This window comes from Megalobrama amblycephala, linkage group LG9, assembly GCF_018812025.1.
Source record: "Megalobrama amblycephala isolate DHTTF-2021 linkage group LG9, ASM1881202v1, whole genome shotgun sequence".
NCBI classification, from domain to species: Eukaryota; Metazoa; Chordata; class Actinopteri; order Cypriniformes; family Xenocyprididae; genus Megalobrama; species Megalobrama amblycephala.
In genome coordinates, this window is record NC_063052.1 from 24,827,320 (window position 1) to 24,853,913 (window position 26,594).

Sequence of the window (26,594 nt, forward strand, 5' to 3'; positions counted from 1 at the left end):
AGCGACGGCTCTTGTCTCCGTGAATACAGTAAGAAACGATGGTAACTTTAACCACATTTAACATTACTTTAGCAACATGCTTACGAAACATTTAGAAAGACAATTTACAAATATCACTAAAAATATCATGTTATCATGGATCATGTCAGTTATTATTGCTCCATCTGCCATTTTTCGCTATTGTTCTTGCTTGCTTAACTACTTTGTTGATTCACTTGTGCAGATCCAGACATTACTGGCTGCCCTTGTCTAATGCCTTTCATAATGTTGGGAACATGGGCTGGCATATGCAAATATTGGGGGCGTACACCCCGACTGTTACGTAACAGTCGGTGTTATGTTGAGATTCGCCTGTTCTTCGGAGGTCTTTTAAACAAATGAGATTTATATAAGGAGGAGGAAACAATGGAGTTTGAGACTCACTGTATGTCATTTCCATGTACTGAACTCTTGTTATTTGACTATGCCAAGATAAATTCTTTAAACCTTTAAACTACATATCTTGTTGTTAATTAGTTAAGATATGCTGTGATTTGACATTTGAACATGGATTTTTATTCTTATTTTACATTGATACACAGACGTTTCATAGAACATTAGGTCATGAATATTTGACTCATGGAAAAGTCATGGAAATTTATTGGTAGAAATGTGTGTGAACCCTGTAAAGGGTGTGACATTTCTGAAATTCTCTCGAAACATATGACCAATTACAACACTCCAGCCGACCAATCAGAGCACATTAGGTTTTTCGGAAGGAGAGGCTTCATAGAGACAGGAGCTAAATGGAGCGTTACTCACCGACTCGAGAGGTGCTGCAATAATGTAAAACATGAAAAATGTGTTTTTGAACATTTAAGCATGAAAACCTATTCTAGTAGACCCCAAAAACTAAATGAAGACTTTGTGAAAGGGCATAATAGGTCTTCCTTTAAGGTAATGCACCCTTCAAGAAATCATGGTTTAAAAGGTTAAATCTTTGCCATAATCTATTGTGATACCTTTAATTTAGTGCTTGATTATTACTGATATTGGCCGATTACTGATTTGGTGCCGATATGTTGTGCTTTGATAAAGAACTTTCCACAACCTGTCTAACTTGTGGCAGTCAATCAACCAGCACTTAAAAATTGTTACTCTCTTTTTTAATTTATTCTTCCCCTCTGTATTTTTGCACCTTTTTCTTTGCTCTCCCTTTCTGTCTCTCTCAGCACCGTTTTTTTTCCTGCCATGTACATCTTTCTTCTTTTTTCTTTTTTTTTTTTTGCTGTTAATTCTCTCTCATCATCTTTTTTTCTCATCTTTCTGGGTCTGACCCCCCCCAACACGTACATTGTTATAAATGAGAGTCTAACTTTACTTTTGCTTATGTGTGCAGAACAAGGCTCAGTAAAGTTGTTCTGCACCGAATGTCTGTCGTCTCGCCACGTGAACGCTTCTCATAAATGCCAGCATTTTATAATGCTCATGTGCGTTAGTCTGGGGATCCAGGGACGAGGCTCACGAGCTGTCCTTCGAGAAATGTTTACAAGGCAGTGTTGCGGTATTCATTTATGATGCGTGGATGCTATTAATCTGTTTTGACACAATGACAGGGTAAAACAATAAAACTAGTCAGAATACAAAAAAATTATCCAGGCAGGAAATTGGTTATGCAATGAAATAACAAAACAAAGCCTTTCACATGTAGAGCTGTTGAAGCTTTCTGTCTAAGACATGGCATGCAAGGTCATGTGACTATATATTTATTTATTTATTTAAAATTAAATGTACCATTTTTATTCAGCAAGGTTGCATTAAATTGATCAAAAGTGACAGTAAAGAATCAAATAATTGTTTTTTTAACTTTATATTCATCAAAGAATCCTGAAAAAAAGTGTAATGGTTTCCACAAAAAAAGCAGCACAACTGTTTCCTACATTGATCATAATAGGAAATGTTTATTGAGCCCTAAAACCAGCATATTAGAATGATTTATGAAGGATAATGTGATACTTTGCTATCACATGAATGAATTACATTTTAAAATATATATTAAAATAAAAACTGTTATTTTAAATTCAGACTATTACTGTTTTTTTTTCTGTATTTCGATCAAATAAATGCAGCCTTGGTGAGCATTAGAGACTTTAAAAATTTAGGAAACAAGAGGTCTCATGCTCACCAAGGCTGATTTTATTTAATCAAAAATACAGTAAAAACAGTAATATTGTGAAATATTATTACAATTTAAAATAATTGTTTTCTATTTTAATAAATTTAAAAATGTCATTAATTCCTGTGATAACACAGCTGAATTTTCAGCATCATTACTCCAGTCTTCAGTGTTATGTGATCCTTCAGAAATCATTCTAATATGCTGATTTGCTGCTCAAGAAACATTTATTATTATTATTATTATTATTATTATTATTATCAATGTTGAAAACAGTTTTTGCTGCTTAACATTTAATATTACTGTTTTTACTGTATTTTTGATTAAATAAATGCAGCCTTGGAGAGCATGAGAGATTTATTTTAAAAAATATATTAAAAAAATGTAATGTTTACAAACTTTTGACAGGTACTGTATATACAGTATATCTACAATGACCATTTTGGGGGGCAGATATTATATACAGCTTTCTTGCATAATCAGAATCATTTTTTTTATTTTTTATTTTATTTTTTTATAATCAAATCAATTTGAAGCTTTCAGTTGTTTTGCTCAGATGATTTGACCAAGCTGCATCAGCTTCAGTTATACTTTAGGGGTGCCCAATCCTGTTCCTGGAGATCTACCTACCTGCAGAGTTAAGATCCAACCCTGATCCAACACTGTCTGTAATTATCAAGTGCTCCTGAAGATCGTAATTAGCTGGTTCAGCTGTGTTTGATCAGGGTTGGAGCTAAACTTTGCAGGAAGGTTTTGTTACAGGTTCTGTTTCAAGAGATTAAAAGTTAAAATAGAAAGCAACAAGGTGAAATCTGTTTCAGTGAATATAGCAGGGCTTCTTGCAACCTGATTTGTCCTCTTGCTGATGAGAAATTTGTGCCAACATGGCCTCTGGTAAAAACATATTAAAATCTTATGGGAGCATCTAGTTACAATTTATTAATGGAATAACTGGTCACGATAAACATTAGTAGACTAATATTTTTGCTTGATGTTTGTGTTTGGAACAGACAGCAACTTCATCCTGGCCAATGCACAAGTCTCCAAAGGCTTCCCGATCGTGTACTGTTCGGATGGATTCTGTGAACTCACTGGATTTGCCCGAACCGAGGTCATGCAGCAGAGCTGCGCATGCAAGTTTCTGTATGGGCCGGAGACCAACGAGCACATCATTCTTCACGTGGACTCTGCGCTCGAGGAACGGAGCGAGCTCAAGGAGGAGATAATGTTCTACAAAAAGAGTGGTGAGAAAAATAGAATGTTAAATGATGCATTTTGCTGTTGGTGATGTTGCTGCAAAGCTTGGGACGGCCTACATGTAAAAACAACCAGCGTAGTGCATTTTGACACGTTTTGGTTTTTAGACATTTATTTTCGGACCTGGGCAGGTTGAGTTTTATTTGCAGTGTTTCTTCATCACTGTAAAACTCATTAGAAGTACTTCCACTGTGAAAGTAGACCAGTAATAATACATGGATGGTTGATCTCATCCATCACTAGTAATAGCACATGGAGGTATTACATCACACCTTTACAAAGAGAAATCTCTAGCCGTTGATAGAAGCAGATGGTTTTATTAGAGTTGGTTGGCCAAAAGCACCAGAGAGACTCTAAAGTCGGATTACAAACTAAAGTCCAGCAGGTGTGCAAGTTTATTTGTGGAATTTACAATGATATGAGAAGAATGTCATACTACACAATGCTGTCAACTTTACAAATGAAAATTTTAGGATTAATTTTCCTTAATATGATATCCAGGTTGGCATACATTCCACACATGTCTTCCATTCAAGGGGCTCTAATGGTAAATTTAGTGCTTGGAGAATGGATGTATTTCTCCTTTCGCTGGATTTTTACTAAAAAAAAGTACCATCATAGATGCTGTATTTTTGAGCAGTACCTATACACGCAATGTTTTATGATTATGGTAATCAATTATTCAGCAATACCATGGTATATATCAAAGTGCCATATGATCTGCGACATCACTGTACCATGACACCACCATGGTACATTTCTATAAGTGTAAATATTTTTATATTATATGTATATAATATTAATCATTTTAAATATTTTTTAAATATATACATTTTTTATATTTGTTATATTCCTCCTACTCCGTATATTATATTGTATTGTATCATAACATATCATATCATATAACAAATATCATTTAGTTTGCTAAGGTTTTAGATCAAATGCTGCTGCCAGGTTTTAACACCTCGCTGTACCTTTCTCCTTGTGCTCATTCTCCTCTCCCCCTTTGTTCTATATTGAATGGAACATCTCCAGTGCACTTGTTCTAGAGAGCGTTATTATTTCATCCCCCTTTTCTTCTCCATAATGGTGAGGCTTTTTCGTGAGGAAATGAGAGATTTGACAAAGACTTCTCCAGCTGTGAGCAATCAGACGGAATTCCCCTAGAGGCTTCCAGTAACGGCTACTGGTGAAGAGAGAAACACACAGACAGACAACACACACACACACACACAACTAAGCACACATATAAATGCCCTGTTTCACACCCACACCGCTCAATACAGACTGACAAACAAGCATTCACGCACACACCTACATAGGAATTGGATACTATAATGGTGCTGCTCTTTTTGGATGTGCTGGTCTTTTTTTGTTTCAGGTTTTTTAGCACTTTAAATAGACTGGAAGTAATGTTTTGCCAAGTAAGCAAAAGATGTGCTTCCTGTGGTAGCATTTAAATTAACTAGTTTTATTCAGTTCAGAATTGCTATTTAATAGGGGTGTGGATTCGATTTGATATATGCATAGATTTGATTCTAGTTTACTGTTTTATGTTACTACAGTATGTTACTAAATTTGACTATGGCAGACAGTTAAATGAAGAAAAAAATCCCACTGAATTAAATGTGAACCTTGAAATTTATTTTGTTTTTCAGATAATTTTAGTCAACACAGTATTATAAAACAAATGCCATTTAAGCTGACTGCAATCATTACGCACATGACACTGACAGTCTTCTGTAATAAAGCAAGGCAGGCAATTTTATTTTGTTTTTGATATTAAAGGGTTAGTTCACCCAAAAATGAAAATTCTGTCATTTATTACTCACCCTCATGCCGTTCCACATCCGTAAGACCTTCGTTAATCTTTCGGAACACAAATTAAGATATTTTAGTTGAAATCCGATGGCTCCGTGAGGCCTGCATAGGGAGCAATGTCATTTCCTCTCTCAAGATCCATAAAGGTACTAAAAAACATATTTAAATCAGTTCATGTGAGTACAGTGGTTCAATATTAATATTATAAAGCGACGAGAATATTTTTGGTGTGCCAAAAAAAAACAAAATAACGACTTGTATAGTGATGGCCGATTTCAAAACACTGCTTCATGAAGCTTCGGAGCATAATGATTCAGTGTATCGAATCATGATTCAGATCGCGTGTCAAACTGCCAACGGCTGAAATCACGTGACTTTGGCGCTCCGAACAGGCGATTCGACACACTGATTCATTATGCTCCGATGCTTCCTGAAGCAGTGTTTTGAAATCGGCCATCACTAAATAAGTCGTTTTTTTTTTTTTTTTTTTGCGCACCAAAAATATTCTTGTCGCTTTATAATATTAATATTGAGCCACTGTACTCACATGAACTGATTTAAATATGTTTTTAGTACATTAATGGATCTTGAGAGAGGAAATGTCATTGCTCCCTATGAAGGCCTCACAGAGCCATCGGATTTCAACTAGAATATATTAATTTGTGTTCCGAAGATTAACAAAGGTCTTACGGGTGTGGAACGGCATGAGGGTGAGTAATAAATGACAGAATTTTCATTTTTGGGTGAACTAACCCTTTAAAAATTAGGGCTGCAACTAATTATTATTTTGATAATCGATTTGGCCGATTATTTCTTCGATTAGTCGATTAATCCAATAAAAAAAACAATTTTCTTTTTTATGTTATTTCATTGACAAAACACACTATTCCACATTCTGCCCAATGCTGTCCTTCAAACAAACATGCCAACAGGGTGAGCCTTTTTAAGCGTTACGCTAATGCATTAGCTTAAAATAAAGAATTCTCAAGTTTTGGGCAGCATGGATAACATACCTTTGCCACAGCAGCTCACTTTGATTCCTCCACTATTTTTAGATGCATTTTGCCCATAGAAATGCAGTATTCAGTGCTGTAATTTGACACGAATGGTGGAAGTTTTCCATGCATGGTGGGCAGATGCGACTAATCGATAATGACATTCATTGTCAACAATTTTCATTATTGATTTTATTGATTTAGTTGTTGCAGCCCTATTAAAAATAGAAACAAAGAAGCATATTACAAACAATAGGACTGTCACAGTTGAGCTGCATACGAAGGCATGAAGACGAAGATGAACAGTTCAAATAGTATTTAATAATATCCACGGCTTAAAGGGTTAGTTCACCCAAAAATGAAATTTCTGTCATTAATTACTCGCCCTCATGTCGTTCGAAACCTGTAAGACTTCCTCGTTAATCTTCGGAACACAAGCGACTAGAATACTTTTTGTGTGCAAAAACAAAGCAAAAATAACGAGTTTATTCAACAATTTGAACCATTGTCATACGTAGTAAACTCAGTGCAGGCTTCCTTGTTTACGTCCAAACATCAACCCAGTATTGGCCGAAGATGAACACGTGAGCAGCACGATGCATGCATGTGATGCTGACACAGGATCCGGCAATAATGAGCCAGCATTCGGATGTAAACAAGGAAGCCTGCACTGAGTTTACCACGTATGACAACGGTTCAAATTGTTGAATAAAGTCATTATTTTTGTTTTGTTTTTGCACACAAAAAATATTCTCGTTGCTTCATAACATTAAGGTTTTCACTACCTTTCTGGATGTCAAAAGGTGCAATGATGTTGCTCCCTATGTGTGGATCAGATACCCTCGGATTTCGTCAGAAATATCTTAATTTGTGTTCCGAAGATGAACGAAGGTCTTACAGGTGTGGAACGACATGAGGGTGAGTAATTAATGACAGAAATTTAATTTTTGGGTGAACTAACCCTTTAAATCCACATGAAGAACCTCAAGCAAAACACCGCTATACGTAATAATAATAATAATAATAATAATAATAATAATAATAATACGTTTATTTTATATAGCGCCTTTCTACAAACTCAAGGTCGCTGTACAATATTATAACACAAATGACAACAGACAAGTAAACAATACAAAAACATCAAAGGCATAACGCATAACATCATACAATCAGAAGTCAGAGAAGCAAGAAACAAAAAGATAAGTTTTAAGGTGGGTTTTGAAATCATGTATTGATGACAGGTCTCGAATATGCTTCGGACTGGAGTTCCAGAGTGTGGGGGCAGAGATGTAAAATGCCCGACCACCAAATGATGCGTGTTTGTGACGTGGGATCAACAACTGACCAGTATCAAAAGATCTTAATGTGCGCATAGGAGAGTAGGTTTGAATGAGATCAGAAATATACTGGGGGGCAAGACCATGAAGTGCTTTGAATGTGATGAGGAGTATTTTGTATTGAATTCGGAAACGAACAGGTAGCCAATGGAGTCTGTGTAGAATGGGAGTAATGTGAGAAGATTACATAGACAACACCGGACAGCTAGACTGAAAACAGAACTGAATATATTGGTGATAATAATGGTGATTGATGAGTGAACAGCTGAACATAATTAGTGTCCGTGACAACGAATGACTAAGGCAGATGATTACGAAACACAAAGAGTCTAAACAAAAATTTGTGTGCTTCAGTCAAAAGTGATTTAATCAAAAGCAGTGAGTGATTTTCTTTTTTTAATTAACATAAATAAAACGGATGGCAACAGTTTATGAGGCTGCTGTCCCTTTAAGAATGAATGCACAGATTTAATATACTGTTACATATCGGATTTTCTCCTAACTGTTTACATTCGCGTAGGACATAACAGACTATGTGGATGAACATACTCCACACTATGGGCATTTTGACATAATTGTGTGTCTATTTTATCATGCAAGTGCAATAAGCTGTGAACAAGAACTAAATTCGTGATCGCATGCATCTTAAGCCGGGGACACACCTAACGATTAGCTGAAACATTCTAAGACTGAACTGAACACACATACCGATTGTTTCCTTCGACTGGAGCCGATTTATATACTCACACATGGAATTTGAACACCGACTGTAATCGCAGACTGAACGCAACTGGCTCTGACTCTGATCAATTTACATTCATAATCGGCCTTACAATCGTTAAGTGTGTGCGCGGCTTTAGAGGCGGCTTCTGTGCTCGTGATTTGGCTGTGTGTCCATCAGCGTGAGCACCGCATTAAGTCTTTTTTTCCACGGCTTATTCTGATTAATAACACTCTAACGTGTCAATAACTTTAAATAGTACTGCAATGTTAAAGAAGTGTAACACTTTAGAAAATCAATTTTTGATGAAAATCGGTAGAAGATTCATATGTGAGTTGATTTTTTCCCTCCACCCCTACTATTTAAAGTCATTGTGAATTGCAACTTCTATAATCTGACATATTCCCATGTGAAACAGCATATCTAATTTAAAAAGGCAGGGAATTAGAATTAGATGCAGAATTAGATGCAAGTTTGCTAAAACAGTGCTCAAATAGTTAATGGTTGACATTATCCAATAGCCAGAGTGGCATTAGAGACTTTATTAGAAAAGGAAAGACATTTCAGAGGTTGAGCAAGTTTTGATTTTGATTATGAAGACAGATGTATTTTTCTTTGGAATAATGTGCACTGGTGAACCATTGAAAATAACTCCAGGAATGTGCATTAAGAAAGTAAATACAATTGGTGATGTTTGATGTTGGCGTGATTAAATTTACATGTGGCTAATAGATCAGGTAGCAGCAGCACTTTTTATGCCACCACAAACTTCTCTTGCATCCTTAAGACTATGTATGTTTATGTATTTTGCCTCTCTCAATTCTTCTGCAGGTAGTGTGTTCTGGTGTCTGCTGGATATTGTGCCTATCAAGAACGAGAAAGGAGATGTTGTCCTTTTCCTCGCCTCTTTTAAAGACGTCACAGACACCAAAGCCAAATCTATACTTGAGGAGAAGAAAGACGGTTAGTACATGATGGATGGTGTCTGTGTGCATGCATGGAATTTATTATTAAATCATTTGAACTTTTTTCTACCATCTTTTATGTTTACTTATTTTAGTTTTTTAGGGGTTAAATGCCTTTTTATTAGCGCTGTCAAATTAACATAAAAGAGTTTAACATAAAAGAGTTTGTGTTTACATAATATATGTGTGTACATACATATTACATTTATATATATTATATACAGTGCACAGCATAAATGAGTACACCCCCTCTGAAACTTCTGAAAGTCAGCAATTACTCAATTACTAAGAAGACATGTTAGGGTTCTTTAGAGATATAATGTTCCATCAAGTCTGCTTAATCAATAGGTTGTTTCCACATGACGTCACTTCTGCACGTGAAATGAGGCTGGAGGGCAGGGACTGATTTTTCTATATAGGAATCCTATCAAAAACACACAATTCTTATGTTTTGCGTTGTTTATGGTTGCTCAAATCGATCAAACCGAGAACCCACAAAGAGCTTTTATCGTTTACATAACTTATATCGTAAGTTGTCACCTTTTATAGCGTTTTGCGTCTGCTGATACTGAAATGAATATGGATACCTGCTTACCTATTTGTTTTTGACTTGGTTAAATATTCACATTCTTCATGGTATTGTTTGCAGGGAAGAGAAGATATTTTATCCCATTGAATGGTAATTTGATGTTTTCACTTCAGTTTTGTAGAATTCCGTTCACAATGTTGATCTGGTTACCATGAGAACAGTGTGACGCGCTGCTGCTTCAGCCATCATATGGTAGAAAATGTCCAAATAAATAAATGTTTAACAAGCTGACAGAAGTCGATCAATTTCTTTGTTGGAAGGGTGTAACATTAAATGTAAGTGTGGTTTTAATGTTGTCTTTTTAAATATTCACTTTGCCATATGACCACGGAGGAGAATCGAAAGGGCATTCAGCGGACAGACACCCTTTTTTTTTAGTCTATGACAGACACAGACACACTTTTTTTTTTTTTTTTTCTTCAAAAAATGACAACCAAAATCAAACCCATAGAAGCTTGTGAACAGTTTTGTAGTAGCTGTGTGCAGGTTATACTCATTCACAAGCCGAGTGAGAGTCATACTCACAAATGTAATTTTAATTATTACACCAAAACAAAATACAAAACTTTCAAAAACACTCAGCAATGTGATTATTTTATTGAGTAGTAGGGAGTGGGTTCAATCAGTGACATTACATTTGCTATAAGTCGTCGGCCGTCACCTTCTCAGCCTGCTTTAGTGTGTTTTTACAAGTAGAAAAGGCTAAAATTGTATTACACCGTCCAGTTTTTTCCCTGAACAATGATGTGAGCTCCTGATGCAATTCTCGATTCAGCATAAATGACCTACAATGGCGACATTTTTCACAATCACAACAGAAAATCAAAATACTGCCCTAACTTCACTAGCAGAAAGGCAGCGCGATATAAACAAACCCAGACTAGAACTGAACACGGCGTGATGGCAGCTTTACATTCTCTATATCTACCTCCTTGATGGCAATGAAGTCTTTCAATTCAGTGGAAAAGTCGCTCCTCTTCATATCATAAGGATCACGTCCAACATATGTTGTGATTTTCTGTTTATACCTTTCTAAATCAGCACAGAAAGGTACGGAAGAGGATTAGGGCCAAGCAATAATAAGAAAATAAAACCATCTTGAGATTAAAGTTGTTAAATTTCGAGAAAAAACTCGTTAAATTTCGAGAAAAAAGTCTAAATAAAATGTTGAGAATAAACTCATTAAATTACGAGAAAAAACTCGTTAAATTTCGAGGAAAAGGTCGAGATAAAATGTTGAGAATAAACTCATTAAATTACAAGAAAAAACTCGTTAAATTTCAAGAAAAAAGTCGAGATAAAATGTTGAGATTAAACTCGTTAAATTACGAGAAAAAAAGTCGTTAAATTTCAAGTAAAAAGGCGAGATAAAATGTTGAGAATAAAGTCGTAATTTAACGAGTTTTTTCTCGAAATTTAACAACTTTAATCTCAAGATGGTTTTATTTTTTTATTATTGCTGGGCCCTAATCCTCTTCCGTAGAAAGGACTTTTCGTCACCAGAACCACGTAACCACAAACAACCTATTACCAAAGAAGCATGTCAAAATTATTCAGGAAAATAAGATTTTCTTATCAAGGTGATAAAATGTTGTGTAGCAAAAATGAGTACACCCTCCTAAAAGTTACTAAATAAAATGAAATAAAAATTTTCTGGTGTAAGTTTAAGGCAATGTTTGATCAACAGGTTAGTATGTTGAACCAAAACATTTAAAGAGAAGTAATTTCTTGACAATTAAGTGTTAAATAGCCCACTGAATCATTCTCAGACTTAATGTTGACAGCAATGGAACCACTTGGGAGAGAACTGTCAGGAGACTTATTTCTTAGCACAAAAGAGGACAGTGGTACAAGAGGAATACCAAATCATTGTTTTAAGTGTGAAAATATAGCAAAAGTAACACAGAAATTCAAAAACAATGGACTTGTGACAAGGCCCCTGAAATAATCAGGCCTTCATTTTAAGCTTTCATTTAGTGATGAGGGATTTTTTTGCTAGACAAAGAGCAGGAGAAATACGAAGCGAGTGTCTCAGAGCCAGCAAAAGCTATGAAAAGAGTGACTGTTTATCTCTCAGAGTAAGATGCAGCCTGCAGAAATGACATGCATGGTTGTTGTTCTCACTGGAACTACTTACTGTAGCCAAAGCACAATAAAGTCAGTTAGCCATTTCCAAAGCCTTTATTTACAAAATATAGATTCTGGGAGTCAATACTCAGGTCTTATGAGACCAAATCAATCATTTTGGATTTAACAGCATCCAAAATGTTATGGTGTTACTAGAGGAGGAGTGCAGTGAAAAGTGCCTGGTTCCCACAGTAAAGTTCAGTGGTAGTAAAGCTCTTAAATAGGGATGTATGAGTGCTGAAGGTATGAGGGAGTTGTGCTTTATCAATGCTGTCATGAATTCCCACACCACTGTGTAATTTAATACACAAACCTGAAGCAGAAGATGTTTCCCTTTCCTCATTCCCTGCATTGTTGGGCATTTTTACAACATTGCTATGAGGATATGCATTTTCCCAAGGTGAAAAACCTTCTTTGGACATGTATTGCACTCAATCTTAACACTCTTGAGCACCTGTGGGGGATTCTGTAGAGACGGCTTGAGCAACACTCCCCATTAAAGATCAGGGCATTTAAGGAGCTCATCATCCAGGAGTTAAACAGGACAGATGTGACAATTTGTAATGAACTTGCCAAGAAGGGTCAGAGCAGTATATTCAAAATTATAGAGGGCATACTAAGTGCTAAAATATTATACATTTGTTGAATTAAATCTAGGGTGTACTCATTTCTGCAATCCTTAATTTAAACAAAATTGGCTAATTTACTTACTTTATGGCTATTGATGACATATATTTCTCAGTTTTTATTATGTATATGTTTAATACATTTTAGTTTTGCCATCTTTCCATGAATTGTATTAGTGATCATAAAGAAAATACATCTTTTGTATTTGTTCAGAGTGGGTGTACTCATTTATGCTGTGCACTCTAAATCTTATTATTTATAATGGATGTTACAAACCCTAGGTCTAGGGGAAATTGAGGTGCAACATTTTAAAAAAATAAATAAAACACTGTGTATGTACTGGGAAGCAATCACACAAACAAGTTTAAATAAGGTAAAGTATCAGCATTTATTATAAAGAATAATGGGAGAAAACACAATATGCATTTACATAAATTTACAACTCTGTACCAATCAAAAATGATAATTAAAAAAAAGAATGGGGAAAAGAGAAAAGAGCTTGGATCGTGCCAAATCAAATAAATAAAAAAATAACCAGTCTTACTAAAGAAAAAACCTAAACTAACTTAACATTCACAAACCCAATTAAAAAAAAAAAAAATCTTTAATGTACTATCCGCCCTAAAGAAACTACTCTCACTAGAAACCAAAAATGCAAGGGGTAGCATGTGTCATTAACCTAGTGTTCTAACATAATTGAAAGCTCAGTGTGGCATATGTATATCACGTGATATCTTACCATCCTTTTTCTTTTCCCTGATTAGAAACATCGGTTTTATGGTTATAGCAAAAAAAAAGGAACAAATGAGCCATCATACACTAAGGTATCAAAGAACACAGAGTTTACCATAAACACTATCAATATTCAAGATAATACAGGGCAAGCGTTAACAACAGGTACACAAGCATGAATCAAACAAAGAAAAAAAAAATAGCTTCCCACGCAGGTGCGCTCTTTTATACTCCCATAGCCTGCCCTCATTGGTGGAAACGTGTTGTCGTCACAATGTGTCTCCAAGTTTGACAGCTGAACGAGCCAATTAAATACCCACGTCAACCTGCTGAAAGTGAAAGCAAAGAGAGAAAAATAAACACCACTCCAAAACACAAGTAACACTTATCACATGAGACGCAGCAATGGAAAAAATTAGGGCTGTCAATAGATTTTTTTTTTTTTTAATCACGCACCCTTAATCGTGATTAATCGCACACTTATCGTGAAATTAAGCATATACCACTTATCTTGTTTAACACATCCATTTTGCCATCATTGCCTATATCCAGCAAAGTAAACCATCAGATTGAAGTGTGATTTTCACAGAACAGTTTTTTGCTTTTTTCAAGGTAAATTTAGATGTCTTTCCAAAAAAGGACACCAAATAACCAAATAATATGATTAATAATAATTAATACATTTATGTACACCAAAGCACCCATAAAAAAAATCACAGCAAAAAAACGTTTCAGAATTCACAGTGTATAGTATGTGCAACAGCAAAGGGCTTTGCAAGTCAAGTTGCGATACTGAACAGGACCACATGTGGAGATGCCAAAAAAACCTAAACCAACTGCCTTGACCTGCATATATACTAAAGTACACAGCAACATACACAGGAAAAATCCAAACATTATCCTGAATGTGTGTGAAAACAACGTGAATGTACTGAAATGTGTCTTTGCATAAATACATTGTGCGATCAGTGCGTCGAGAGCACTCATACATGATTTGTTTGCCCATCAATATAACAGTCTCACATGTGCTTCTGTACGTCACCACAATCATCTTTTCTTTGATTGCAATCCTCATCCATCAGTACTTTCATAGCAAGAAGCTGGTTTGCTTTATCCAGCCGAGAAACATAGTTTTCATATAATCTGGTCATACAGCGGTGGGATGTTTTGATGTTCCGTTCAGACAGGAACAGCGCGATGTGGGAGGGCTCGTGCTCTTCAGATACAATGACAGAATATGACGGAGTTCGTGTTTTAAATGAAGACACTAGAATGAATAATTCTCTCTGCCATCTCTGATATAATCAGCATGCTTCCATATTTTTTTTTGCGTTACATGCATCAAATTATTTTAACGCGTTAAGGATTTTGAATTAATCGCATGCATTAACGCGTTAACATTGACAGCCCTTTTCATCACAAAAAACATTGTTTTACTAAAAGTTTTATCAAGTTTTAGTGTACTTGGTTACTAGTGTAAACCAATACAGAATGCTGTTAAATACAACCCACAATTTGAGTTGTGGTGGAAATGACTTTAAGAAATGACAGATTTCTTCTGTGTTTGTGTGTATATATATATATATATATGTATGTATATGTATATATATATATATATATATATATATATATATATATATATATATATATATATATATATATATATATATATATATATATATATATATATATATATATATATATATGTATATATGTATATATATATATATATATATATATATATATATATATATATATATATATATATATGTGTATGTATATATATATATATATATATATATATATATATATATATATATATTTATAAATAATATATGGTTAAACATTGTTACTAGACAAATTAAAAAAAAAATGTTTAAGGAAGTTTATTTTCTATTTCCACTTGGTGAAACATTTCTATAGTGTAAGAAAAACCTCACATGATACTTTTTTGTGCTTGTCTCGTTAAGGTAAGGTGTGATGAAAAATATACAGTATGTTTATTGTGTGACTAAGAACCTAGATCAGATATTGGCCTCAAGCAGCAAAGGAAACCGCACAGAACAGGGAATCCCAGTGCAACTATGTCCGTCCTCATCTTTTTTTTCTTTTCACACTTTCGCCTTTTGTTCCTTTCCCTCTCTCTCTCCTTCTCTGTGTTTCTCGTGACCTGTGCTGCTAGTAAATTGGGAGTTCATTTATTAGGATCTATAATAAGTGTTATGCCCGCTGGACTCCCTGCTGACTGCAGCCTTTTATGGATGAGTTTCTGTCGCCCCTCTCCTCCTCCAGCCCTGCAGGCTGAAGTGATCTCTATCCCTCTCTAATAACCAGCTTCCCAGCTTTCTCTCTCTCTCTCAACCCATGTTTCTCTCTCTCTGTCTGTCTATCGCTCCATCCCTTCAGTCTTTTTCCTACTCCTGCTTTGGTTTCCCTTGGTACCTTGTTCGCCAGGGTTGCAATGAGTGACATTTTTCCCCTGTTGCCCTCGGCGATTGAGACTGGCAGCCTAGCTGTCTGCTTGTTTCCTCAGCTGGCTGATTTAAAAATGCTACACGCTACGCATACATACATTCATGGTCAGTATCCACAGAGACTCCACACATTTCATATGTTTTTGTCTCTGTCTCTACCACTGTAACCATTGCACTACAACTCCTTTTGGCACTTTTTGCCTGTTTCATTTTTATTTTTACACAGTCAAAGCACAATCTTTATGTTGATTGGGAAAGAAAATGAATGCAAAATGTAAACATGGATTCATTCTTATAAGTTATTTCAGAACAGAATTATTTGTCCATTGACCTCACCAGCTTTTACTTACTTTTAACTGCTTTCATTTGGTGTTGGTTTCAGCAAATGTCAAGTTATAGTATTTCAGTGTGTTTTATTTTATTAAATGTATTTTTTAAAGCAACTTAGTAGCAAAGTTTTTGGTATTTGGATTAAGTTGTTCAGGTTATAGTAATGCATATTTTTATTCTATTTTTTTCAGCAGCTTGTCAGCAAAGTTTGGGGATTTTATATTAATGGTCAAGTTGTTCAAGATATAGTAATCCATAAAATGTATTTATTTATCTATTTACTATCAGCATCTTAGCAGCAATGTTTTGGGTTTTAAGATAGTAGGTTTGGCTTCAGTTGAAAATACATCACCACAGGAAAGGAAACCTGCATTTGTCAAACCATTTAATGTAAACTTTCAGCTCTAGTCTAGGATGTCCACTTGACAGACTGTTTTACCTCAAGACCTCAAAGACTAAATCAAACGAACCTACTGCAGTATTTAGCAGTCACTCGATCAATTAAAACCAATGTTTTCAAAATGGGAATGAAAACATTCTGGCAGCAGAGCCCCTACTAGTGGAAACCACTGGTGTAAAGCAGGTCACCAGCATAAAGGAAGTTATTCTTGTTTCACACCAGCTTTTGTGTAACAGCAGTATGGAGGGCAATAGGAGGAAAACAGGCCATTTTGAGTAAAACTGCACTCAATAATAGTGGCAAGCACTATTTGCATGGAAGTATTGATAGAAAATCTCTGCTTTTCTTCACAAAGCTGCAAAAAACTCAGAATTATAAGCTACATTTATTTCCACCAATTTTTGCAGGTACATAACAATTTTGGAGCAAGAATGCAAGTTGTTAGGGGATGATGGTTTAGATTTTTCTTTGTTACTTGACCATATATTAGAGGAACATTGCCCCATTTTTTAGAGTCTTACCTCAAGTATCATATAATACAAGCTCATGTCAATGCAATGCTACAAAGGTTGAGTTGTTCAGATATTAATACATTTTATTAAATTTTAAAAAGTAAAAAGAAATGAAAAACAGAATTATAACAATCTCAGTACCACAGAAAGATGTGTCGTGTCCTTTGTTTTTATGTATTAATGGAATTATTTTTGTGCAGTATGTTTTTATTTCTTGATGGATTGTATTTCACATTGCCCTTGACTTTCATAACAACCGTCGAACCTTTCCTCAGAGTGCCGCCGCGAGAAGGTCAAGGGCGGGTCTCCATTTGGCTCCACTCGGCTGCGTTCTAGCACAGTTCTGTACCACATTTCAGGACACCTGCACAACCGTCAAAAACAGAGTAAAATCAAACTTAACAAGGTGAGACCATTCAAATACTGAAGATATAGAAAAATACAAAAACAAAACAAAACAAAAAAGATAAAACAGAACCAGTTTCTCTACCATAATTGTTCTCTATCTTTTTAGAATGTGTTTGGTGATCCACCAGCTCTCCCTGAATATAAGGTCGCTGATGCCAAGAAGTCCAAGTTCATTCTTCTCCACTTCAGCACCTTCAAAGCCGGCTGGGATTGGTTAATCCTACTGGCTACATTCTATGTCGCGGTGACTGTGCCGTACAATGTTTGTTTTATTGGTGATCAAGACTTGACACGTAGCACCACCGTCACGGACATTGCCGTCGAGATTCTCTTCATCATTGGTAAGAGAATCCAATTTTGATCTTTGACATATTTTTAGTTGGTCAATTACATAGTATGTTTTTCATTGTGAGCATGATTATGATTTATGAGATTATCTTTGCTTTATCACATCTATATCTTTACACGTGATTATACTCAAGTCTTTAAATGAGGCTCTTTGACATCTTCCATTAACCCTCTGTGGTACATACAGAGTTGCCACAAGGCAGCATATCATTCTCCTTCAGTTTCCTGCTATTCAGAAAAACAATTGGAATTAAAAGGGTAGAAACAAATGAAATAATATGCTATTTTTTAAGTCATCTGCCATTTGAATTTCTCTCCATGATTGATCTCTTGTAGTTTTACCTGAACTCTTACAAGGAACACACTTGATCCATGTTTTCCTCAATTTTTGTCTTTTTCCTGCATTTTTGTTAGGTAAATAGATGTTTTTGTTTGCAATTTTAGAACAACATGAGATGTATAGGATGTTACTTTCATAAGGTTGAAAAGTAAAATACATGTAGTATGTTATTGATTTGAGTTTAATACAATAGCAGGATGAACTGTAATGCAAGCATTTTTTTGTCTTGTCCTTCTAACATTGTTTCTTGTGATTCTGATAAGGCCTCTATTTAATACACCTTGTGTTCAGATTTGGTGACAGCATATGAATTTTTCATTTTCCTGTTGTTAGTCTGTGATAACACTCCACCTGATATATAGCAGGCAGAAAAGTATTTTTGCTGTTGTAAATGCTTCAATGGACACTGACGTTCATTGATATTATGCTGATGGTATTTTTTGAAGACGCTGACTCTGTCTGTCGCTTTAGACATCGTGTTCAGTTTCCGCACCACGTACGTGAGTAAGTCGGGGCAGGTGATCTTCGATGCGCGGCAGATCTGCATCCATTACATGACCACCTGGTTTATCATCGACCTGGTTGCTGCTCTGCCCTTTGATCTCCTTTACGCTTTCAAAGTCAGCGTGGTGAGTAATGCATATATTTAAAAAAATTATAACGAATGTATCAAGGGAAAAATCTGTGGGAATTTTTTCACAACTTTCAGATGCAATTTGGATTTACAACATTTACATGATTTTGCAAAAAAAGCAGGCACACAGAGAATCTGTGCCAGCAGAAAACTGCAGAATTGGCGTGTTTTTTTTTTTGGTTTTTTTTACATATGTATTTTGGCTAATTTGATAATGTTTTCAGCTACCTGTGACACAGCTAGCACAACTACGTTGTGGACATTTTTATATAAAGAAAACATTTTCATGAATACAAATAAGCACCATATGCCGGCATTCTAGAGTTGTCACGGTGATGGTTGCAGAAAGAGAGTAGTTTAGGCAGGATCTATTTGCAGTAGACACTTTTATTAACTCTTCAAACAAAATAACAAACATGCAGAAGAACAGGATAATGCAGTAGACCGTAAAATAACTACACATTGAAGCAACACTAGACATAAAAGAACGGACAAAGAACATCTCAAACTGAGGGCTATACATACAGAGTAACTAAGAAAGAAAAAAAGGCACAGGTGGGAACCAATCAGTCAACTAATGAGTAACCATGACAAAAATGAGAAATGGCAACAAAGGGAACGAAGGCACACAGAAAACAAGAAAATGTTAACATTAACCTAAGAAAAGTATCTGTAGGCAGTGTTAATTTTGACAGCAAATTTTGATTTAGTTTTAGTCATAGTCTTTTGACTATGAATGCAATTTAGTTTTAGTCTAGTTAGTCTAACATGGTCTTCTTTTCAATTAATGATATGGTTTCTTTATTACAAACTTGCAAACAACATTCTTCACACTGAAAAAAATGTGTTGGATTTACTTAAAATATATATGCACCATTTTTGCATCACACTTTTTAAGTAAATCCAACTTGAAGCAAATTTATGTAAAACTAACAAGAAAACCTTTGTTATAGATACTTAAATATTTGTTTACTCAACATTCTTTACTTAAAAACACAAGTTGAATTTACCAAGCAATAGCAAGTTGTGTTAACTTAACATTTAAGCAAATTTACATTTAAAAAAGACAGTTAATTGAGTTGAACCTACTTAAAACCTAGTAAAAACCTACTTAGTCCTTGAGCTATTGAATAAAATTTACTGTACTGCTCTAGAACATTCAATATCTTAAAATAAGTACAAAACATTCAATAAGCACAAAACAGAGCATTTTACTTCATTTTTGGACAGCATTTCAACAGAAGGTTTTCACACAATTAGTAAAATTAGTACAAAAATAAAGCATTTTAGGTTTTCTGACAGAGATTGCAATACTACTCTGGAAACAGCAACTTAAACAGTCTAAAACCAAAAATCATGACCGTAGTACTTCTGAAAAAAGTGGCAATTTGACCAAACGAAAGTTCCAGTCTCTAAAGGATCGTCCATGAAGCCACCTTTGTGATAATCCTCAAGGTGTGTGCTGTTCCAATTCCTTTAGGTCACCATGGCTATCCTAAAGAAAAGCATAGCAAATGTGTATTTACTTACAACATTACTTGGTAGTTTCAGATGGTTATACAGTGGGGAAAAATATAATGCATTTATATAACACAAAATGAGATAGAATGTTTTGAAATGACAAGAAAACCTTTATATTTAATAAATAAAATAAATGTTACAGTTTGTTTAATTTCTGTTTTATTATTAATTTGTAAGGCATTATTAAGTTGATTTTTGAGGTTTGCAGTAGGGATGTCAATTTACACAAATTCCCATTTAAGTTTTTAGGCGTTTTGGCCATTCATTTACAAGACAATGGCGTTTTGGTGGCCTGAAAACGCAAACTTTTGAAAACTGGTTCCAAAGTGAATGCGTTTCAGAATGCATTTGTGCAGGTGTGTTAAATAAGGGAGACATCTTGGGTCCCCAAGACCAGGTTTAAATACCACTGCCATATGTATAGCTTTCAATGTATTCCAGACACTCACCTGGTAATGCCTGATGAGATTATCAGTATTGTCAGAAAGGTAAACCATTAAACACTGAATCAACTTCTCTGTGTATTTCCGCAGACAGGATTGGTCTGAAAAGTACATGAAACAAAAAAGTTAATTTTCAAGATGGATACATACAAGCTTTTATATCTAAACTGACTGAGAAAAATATGATGCCTTTAAAGCAGACAAATCACCCAAAATGCAGAAAATATGCCAGGTGCACAAAGCCAATTTGTCAAAAACAATTAATAGTCAGGTGTGAAATTAACAAAAATTGTTCCATATCCTTCTATTGTTGCACCACAACTGTTCACACTGGAAAGATGGAGAGAGAGAGAAAAACAACAGTATTAAACCGCATAAAACATGATTAGGCTAGCTTTTTACATTTTTATTATGTATTATTTTGGGGTATTATTATTTTTCTGAGTAAAAACTCAATGCATTAATGCATATGCATTAGTGTAAACTCGATACTTTTATCTTAAGCAGTCCTCATGAATACAAACACTGCATTTAAGCACTCAACAATACGTTCAATGGAAGCACGCACATTTATAAAAAATATATATATATACTCGCAAGCAAACCGGTTTCATGTGCATAACTCGATGTATAGAACTAGTTGCAAAGTATAAGTAGCATGTTTCTGATTGTTGAGAATTCATAGCAATTCAAAATATAAGTTTAAAAAATCCCCAGTGACTACAAATGAAATAAACAAGTTGGCATTAAACGGCACACTTATATTTTATTTCGTTAATATAAAGCGAAGCTTTAGCTTACCTCCTTTCACCATCGTCACCATATTACTCTTCAGAAAAGCGTTGTGTTGTGCTTCCAGTTTACGGATACACCCCACTAACACAATAAATGTGTGTTAATGAATGTTAAAAAAGTCAAAATCTAATGTTTTTCTTCGTTAACATAAAGCTAAACTTTAGCTTACCTCTTTTCTCCGTCTTCACAACATTTTCTGAAGTTTGATGTGGTGTTGCGCTTCCGGTTTAGGAATAATGTTACACCCCACTAACACAATAAACGGATGTTTATGTATAAATAGTCAAACTCTAATATTTTACTTTGTTTTCTTTAAAGACAGCTTACCTGATAGAGTTCTCACTGCCTTCACCACATTACGCTTCAAAAAACCTCCAGCTTCGCTCATTGGCTGGATAGAATATTTGCATATCACGCAGCTCATAAATACATAAAATTTTATGTTAGGTTTACTTAATTTTAACCAAGTTTCAATGCTTGTTGATGTTACTTAAATTTTTTCATTTACTTTATGTATACACTTATGTCCACCTTTTAATTTTACATTTTTGTGTTGCATACACTAGAAAGGTTAAGTAGAGCTTGAAATGTTATGAATATATATATTTTTGAGTTTAATTTATCTTTATAAGTAATAGGTCTTTAGCCAACGGTGCATTCTTTCAAGCAGACATATTTATTTGTATAAAGTAATAGCCTTAATAAGGATAATAATAAGGATTGAGTGATTTTCTCTTTTTCTTTTGTTGTTTGATTAACATTAAAGATGTACAGCAGCATTTTATTAGGCTACTGTCACTTTAAGGCTGAATGCACAGATCCAATACACTGATACACATCCAATTTTCTCCCAAATGTTTACGTTCACTTAAAACATAACCGACTGTGTTTATGTGAATACTTGCCAAAACTGACATTTTGACATAATTTTGTGTATATATGTCCATTCAAGGGTGAAAAGATGTGAAAGAGAGCTCAATGCAGTACTGATGTCTGAGAGTTGGCTAACTGTGTGCGCACAGAAAACCAGACTGAACCAAGCTCTCTTTCACGTTGTCATGCTTTTTCAGATTCAAGAAGATACCACAAAATTATTATTTTGCAAAAATAAATAAACCAAACAAATGTCATGAGAGAGCATTCCTGGGACCCTGCTAAAACAGTTCACACTTCAACCCATAAGAACATAACATAAGTTATGTTCATAACTTATAACATGATTTCTTGTTCTAGAAGTGTCTTACCCTGCATTCCATTTACAGTGCCGTAGTTACATTGTAATTACTCAAATAAGTACGGAGTACTATTAATTAACTACATGTACTTACTATAGAGTTACAGTTAGGGTTTGGTTTAGGGTTAGTTACTTGTAATTATGCATAATTTACTGTTATTACTATAGTAAGTACATGTAGTAACGTGTAACTACGGCACTTTAAAATAAAGTGTTACCAAATTACCAAATTACAAATTAAGCCCTTGCCTTGCCTTGCTTAAATAAAATCTTCCAGGAATGCAATTGGGTCTGGTTTTGCAAGTTTGGTAATCCAATACACAAACTGCACATCATGCTTTGTTTAAAATCTCAGGCTGAAAATAAGCCCCACTCTGGCCTGACTTCTACCAAAATGCAATGCTGCGAAAAGCATGCCTGTAGTTCAAACAGTAGGTCATGATTTCCAGGAAAGCATGAACTCAAGAAATGTACTGTATCCCTGAATGCAGTGTAAGCTTGCTGCCATATGTAAGTGTCTGCCATATATGTAAACACATAATAATGTAGCACTCTCAGCGCATTTCGCCCTGTTGAAATCAATTTTCTGTAGAATAGCTTCCTCCAATTAACAGTAAAAGATTTAAGATTCCATCTGGTCTTGCTTGAACCGTCATGAGCACTTTTGGACTTCCAGATATTTCTTTTTTAGCTCCTCTGGCACTGTATTTAGCTCAGTGATTTGTTTTGCTCTTCCTTAAGTGTAAAACAAAATATTGAGCAGCGGCACTCTGCTGGCTGACCCTGAGTGGTGACCGTGAAGTCCTTTTGATGACATCATGGATGTAGAACTTTTAATGAGTGATCCTGGGTACAAATAAAGATGATTAACAGACTCTAAAATTGGCTAACACTGCCTCTGATGACTCCTATACAAAACCAAGGGTCATAGGCTCCTAGTTTTAATTCACAGAAAAAGACAGTCAGCTTTTCTGGCCAATTCAGACTGGCGGAATCGATCAGTGCCACTTGGACACACACACTTACAGTGATGACACATGCAGTAATGAAACCCTGCATCCCTCTGTACGGCGAAACACAACAAAAGAGCGCTTGAAATCCACTGAGGCTTATTAAGAGGAGGAGAGTGAAATGCAGTGGACTCTATTTGAGTGCCGCTGTAATACAGACCTTGTTGTCCCCGAGATGTTCTCTTAAATCTGTTCCAATTACAGATTGCACCTCTGCTCCTCTCGTATCCCTTCACATCTGCCCTTCAGCTCCACTATATAGACATACACATACTCCTTTCCTTTCCTTTCCTTTCCTTTCCTTTCCTTTCCTTTCCTTTCCTTTCCTTTCCTTTCCTAATTTCCTATCCTGGCCAATTTCCTTTCTGTTCCTTTTTAATTTTCCTTTTGTTTCCTTTGTTCTTCATTCCTTCTCCTTTCCTATTCTGGCCATTTCCATTCTGTTTCCTTTTCCTCTCCATCACTTATTTTTCCTTTTCCTTTCCTGGTCCATTTACATTACTTTTCCTATCCATGCCCCTGGCCCATTTCCATTCCCTTTCCTTCATTCTTCCTTCCTTTTCCTTTACTCTTTTTTTCCCCATTCCTTTTATTTTCCTTTTTCTTCTTTTCCTTTAACATTTCCTCGTCCTTTCTTTTCCTAGTCAATTTCCATTTATTTCATTTTCCTTTCCTCTTCTTTTCTATTCATTTTAATTTTCCTTTATTTTTTTACTTTAGAAAAAGATTTAATTTCCATCCATTTCCTTTATTTTTTTCTCTCCTTTTCCTTTTTCCTGTCCATGCCTATTTCCTTTTTGTTTTTGTTTTCCTTTTCTGTCTTTATCCTATCCTCTCCCTTTCCCTTTTTTGACCCTTTCCATTCCTTTCCTTTGCTCTCTATCACTACCCTTTCTTTCCCATCACTTCCCTTTCCTCTTCACCCACCGACACATTGTTAGCAGTATGGGTGATTTAGTTAGTAATACACATTGACACATTACCACATAAAGCTCAGTATATGAACCCTTACCGTGGCCTTACCCTACAGTATCCACCTCCATTTTCACCCTCCTTATCTAATTTTAAACCAGCTGTTAAGTTCAGCCTTTTTGTTTCTCTAATGACATGAATGTTCATTGGTTTTGCTTCTGAGACCATGTTCTCTTGATGTTTATTAATATTTGATTGTCAAGTGAAAGATTGTGGCCATTAGAACGTGGATTATTATTTAATGCTGCAGGGATGTGAAAGGCTTGTTCTCAAAGGGATTGTCTGATTATAATAAGAGAGACTGTGATGAATATTGCTGGCTAGTTACTGCCTGAAGCTCTGGACAAACTGATATAATAGCGGTGTGTACGGTATTGTGCATGTGTGGAAGTTCGTGTTCAGGTTAATACGAAGTGTTATTTTTATATATGTAGTCATACCGAATATATAGTTATGGAAAATATATGGGCTTTTTAAAACTCTCTCTCACTTGCTCATTCACGTTAAACCTCCAATACATTAAACATTAAACATAAAACAATTTTTTTTAAGGCCATTCTGCTGAATATATAGAATAACATGTCTAAAGGGTCTAACAGTAAGTTTTTGCATAAATATTTCACTAACACTATTCGTTTTTAGTTTGTAAATTGTAAATTAATGAGAAATACTGATGAACTACATGTACATAAAAGTACTGCTTAAATTGTGTAGAGTTACTTGTACTAACATGTCATAGTTGACACATATTGTTGTAGATATTAATATTAGCAAGTTAATCTGGGACAGGGACACAGAAAAATAAAGCATGTGAAATTTTTTACTGTCCATGATGAAAATGGGAAGTATTTTCTAGCAAATTTGTGACAAATCATCAGCGGTCAGACTTTGTTTTTAGAATTTGATACTAACATTTTAAATCAGAGGAATCCTGAAGATTGTAGCTATTTTTCTTAAAATAGATGACATAAAATGAAATGCATTTACTTTCAAAAGTTTGGGGTCAACATTAAAAAAAAAAAAGAAATATTTAGAGAGGAACTTGCTACTCAAAGAATCCTGAAAATGTATCACAGTTTTCACAAAAATATTAAGTAGCACAAGAGTTTTCAACAATGATAATAAGAAATATTCCTTGAGCACCAAATTAGCATATAAGAATGATTTCTGAAGGATCATGTGACACTTAAGACTGTAATGGCTGCTGGAAATTCAGATTTGCCATGACAGGAATATATTACATTTTAAAATATGTTGAAATAGAAAAGTTAATTTAAACTGTAACTGTATTTCATAATAATATTACTGCTTTTACCATATTTTTGATCAAATAAATGCAGCTTTGGTGAGCATAAGAGACTTCTTTCAAAAGCATTAAGTGGCTGGTAACTGTTTTATGTCAGTTTTTACCATGAATGATACATATGTCTGTTTTCTGACAGCATGACAGTGACGGAGAACACAGTCAGACTTCCAGAGAACAGAAGATAATGATTGTTATACTAAAAAACATGTACTTAGGCAGCCTGTTTTGTTCTCCATTTTTTGTATGTTTAGACTCTTCTTATCCCACACAACTGCAGTGAGTTTCTTGTGTTTTATTGTCTTGTTTATTAGTGGGTGGTATATTTCCATTCACCTGAGAACATGCGGTTCTGCATGACTGAGACAGAGAGAGAAGAGAGAAAAGATGTTTTATACCACTATAATTGGCTTGAATGTCTCTGTCTAATGATGATCTCTTAAATATTTTAATCCCAGCTGTCTCAGAGCTCTCGTACCTGGCTGCATGCTTACACCATTATCCAAGACATCCATGACCCCTAAACATCTGCTTGGAGATGTTT

The 26,594-nt window shown here is 35.0% G+C and overlaps 1 protein-coding gene across 2 annotated transcripts in view; it reads left to right on the top strand.

The window, feature by feature from the left end:
* Positions 1-26,594, top strand: part of kcnh8 (potassium voltage-gated channel, subfamily H (eag-related), member 8) — an 83,729-nt gene that overhangs the window by 18,643 nt on the left and 38,492 nt on the right. For both annotated transcript variants that reach the window (XM_048202334.1, XM_048202336.1), the window contains exons 2-6: positions 3,166-3,399; positions 9,118-9,249; positions 17,318-17,448; positions 17,557-17,791; positions 18,610-18,767. In XM_048202334.1, the coding sequence (XP_048058291.1) occupies positions 3,166-3,399; positions 9,118-9,249; positions 17,318-17,448; positions 17,557-17,791; positions 18,610-18,767 (890 nt within the window). The remainder of the gene's footprint in view (positions 1-3,165; positions 3,400-9,117; positions 9,250-17,317; positions 17,449-17,556; positions 17,792-18,609; positions 18,768-26,594) is intronic.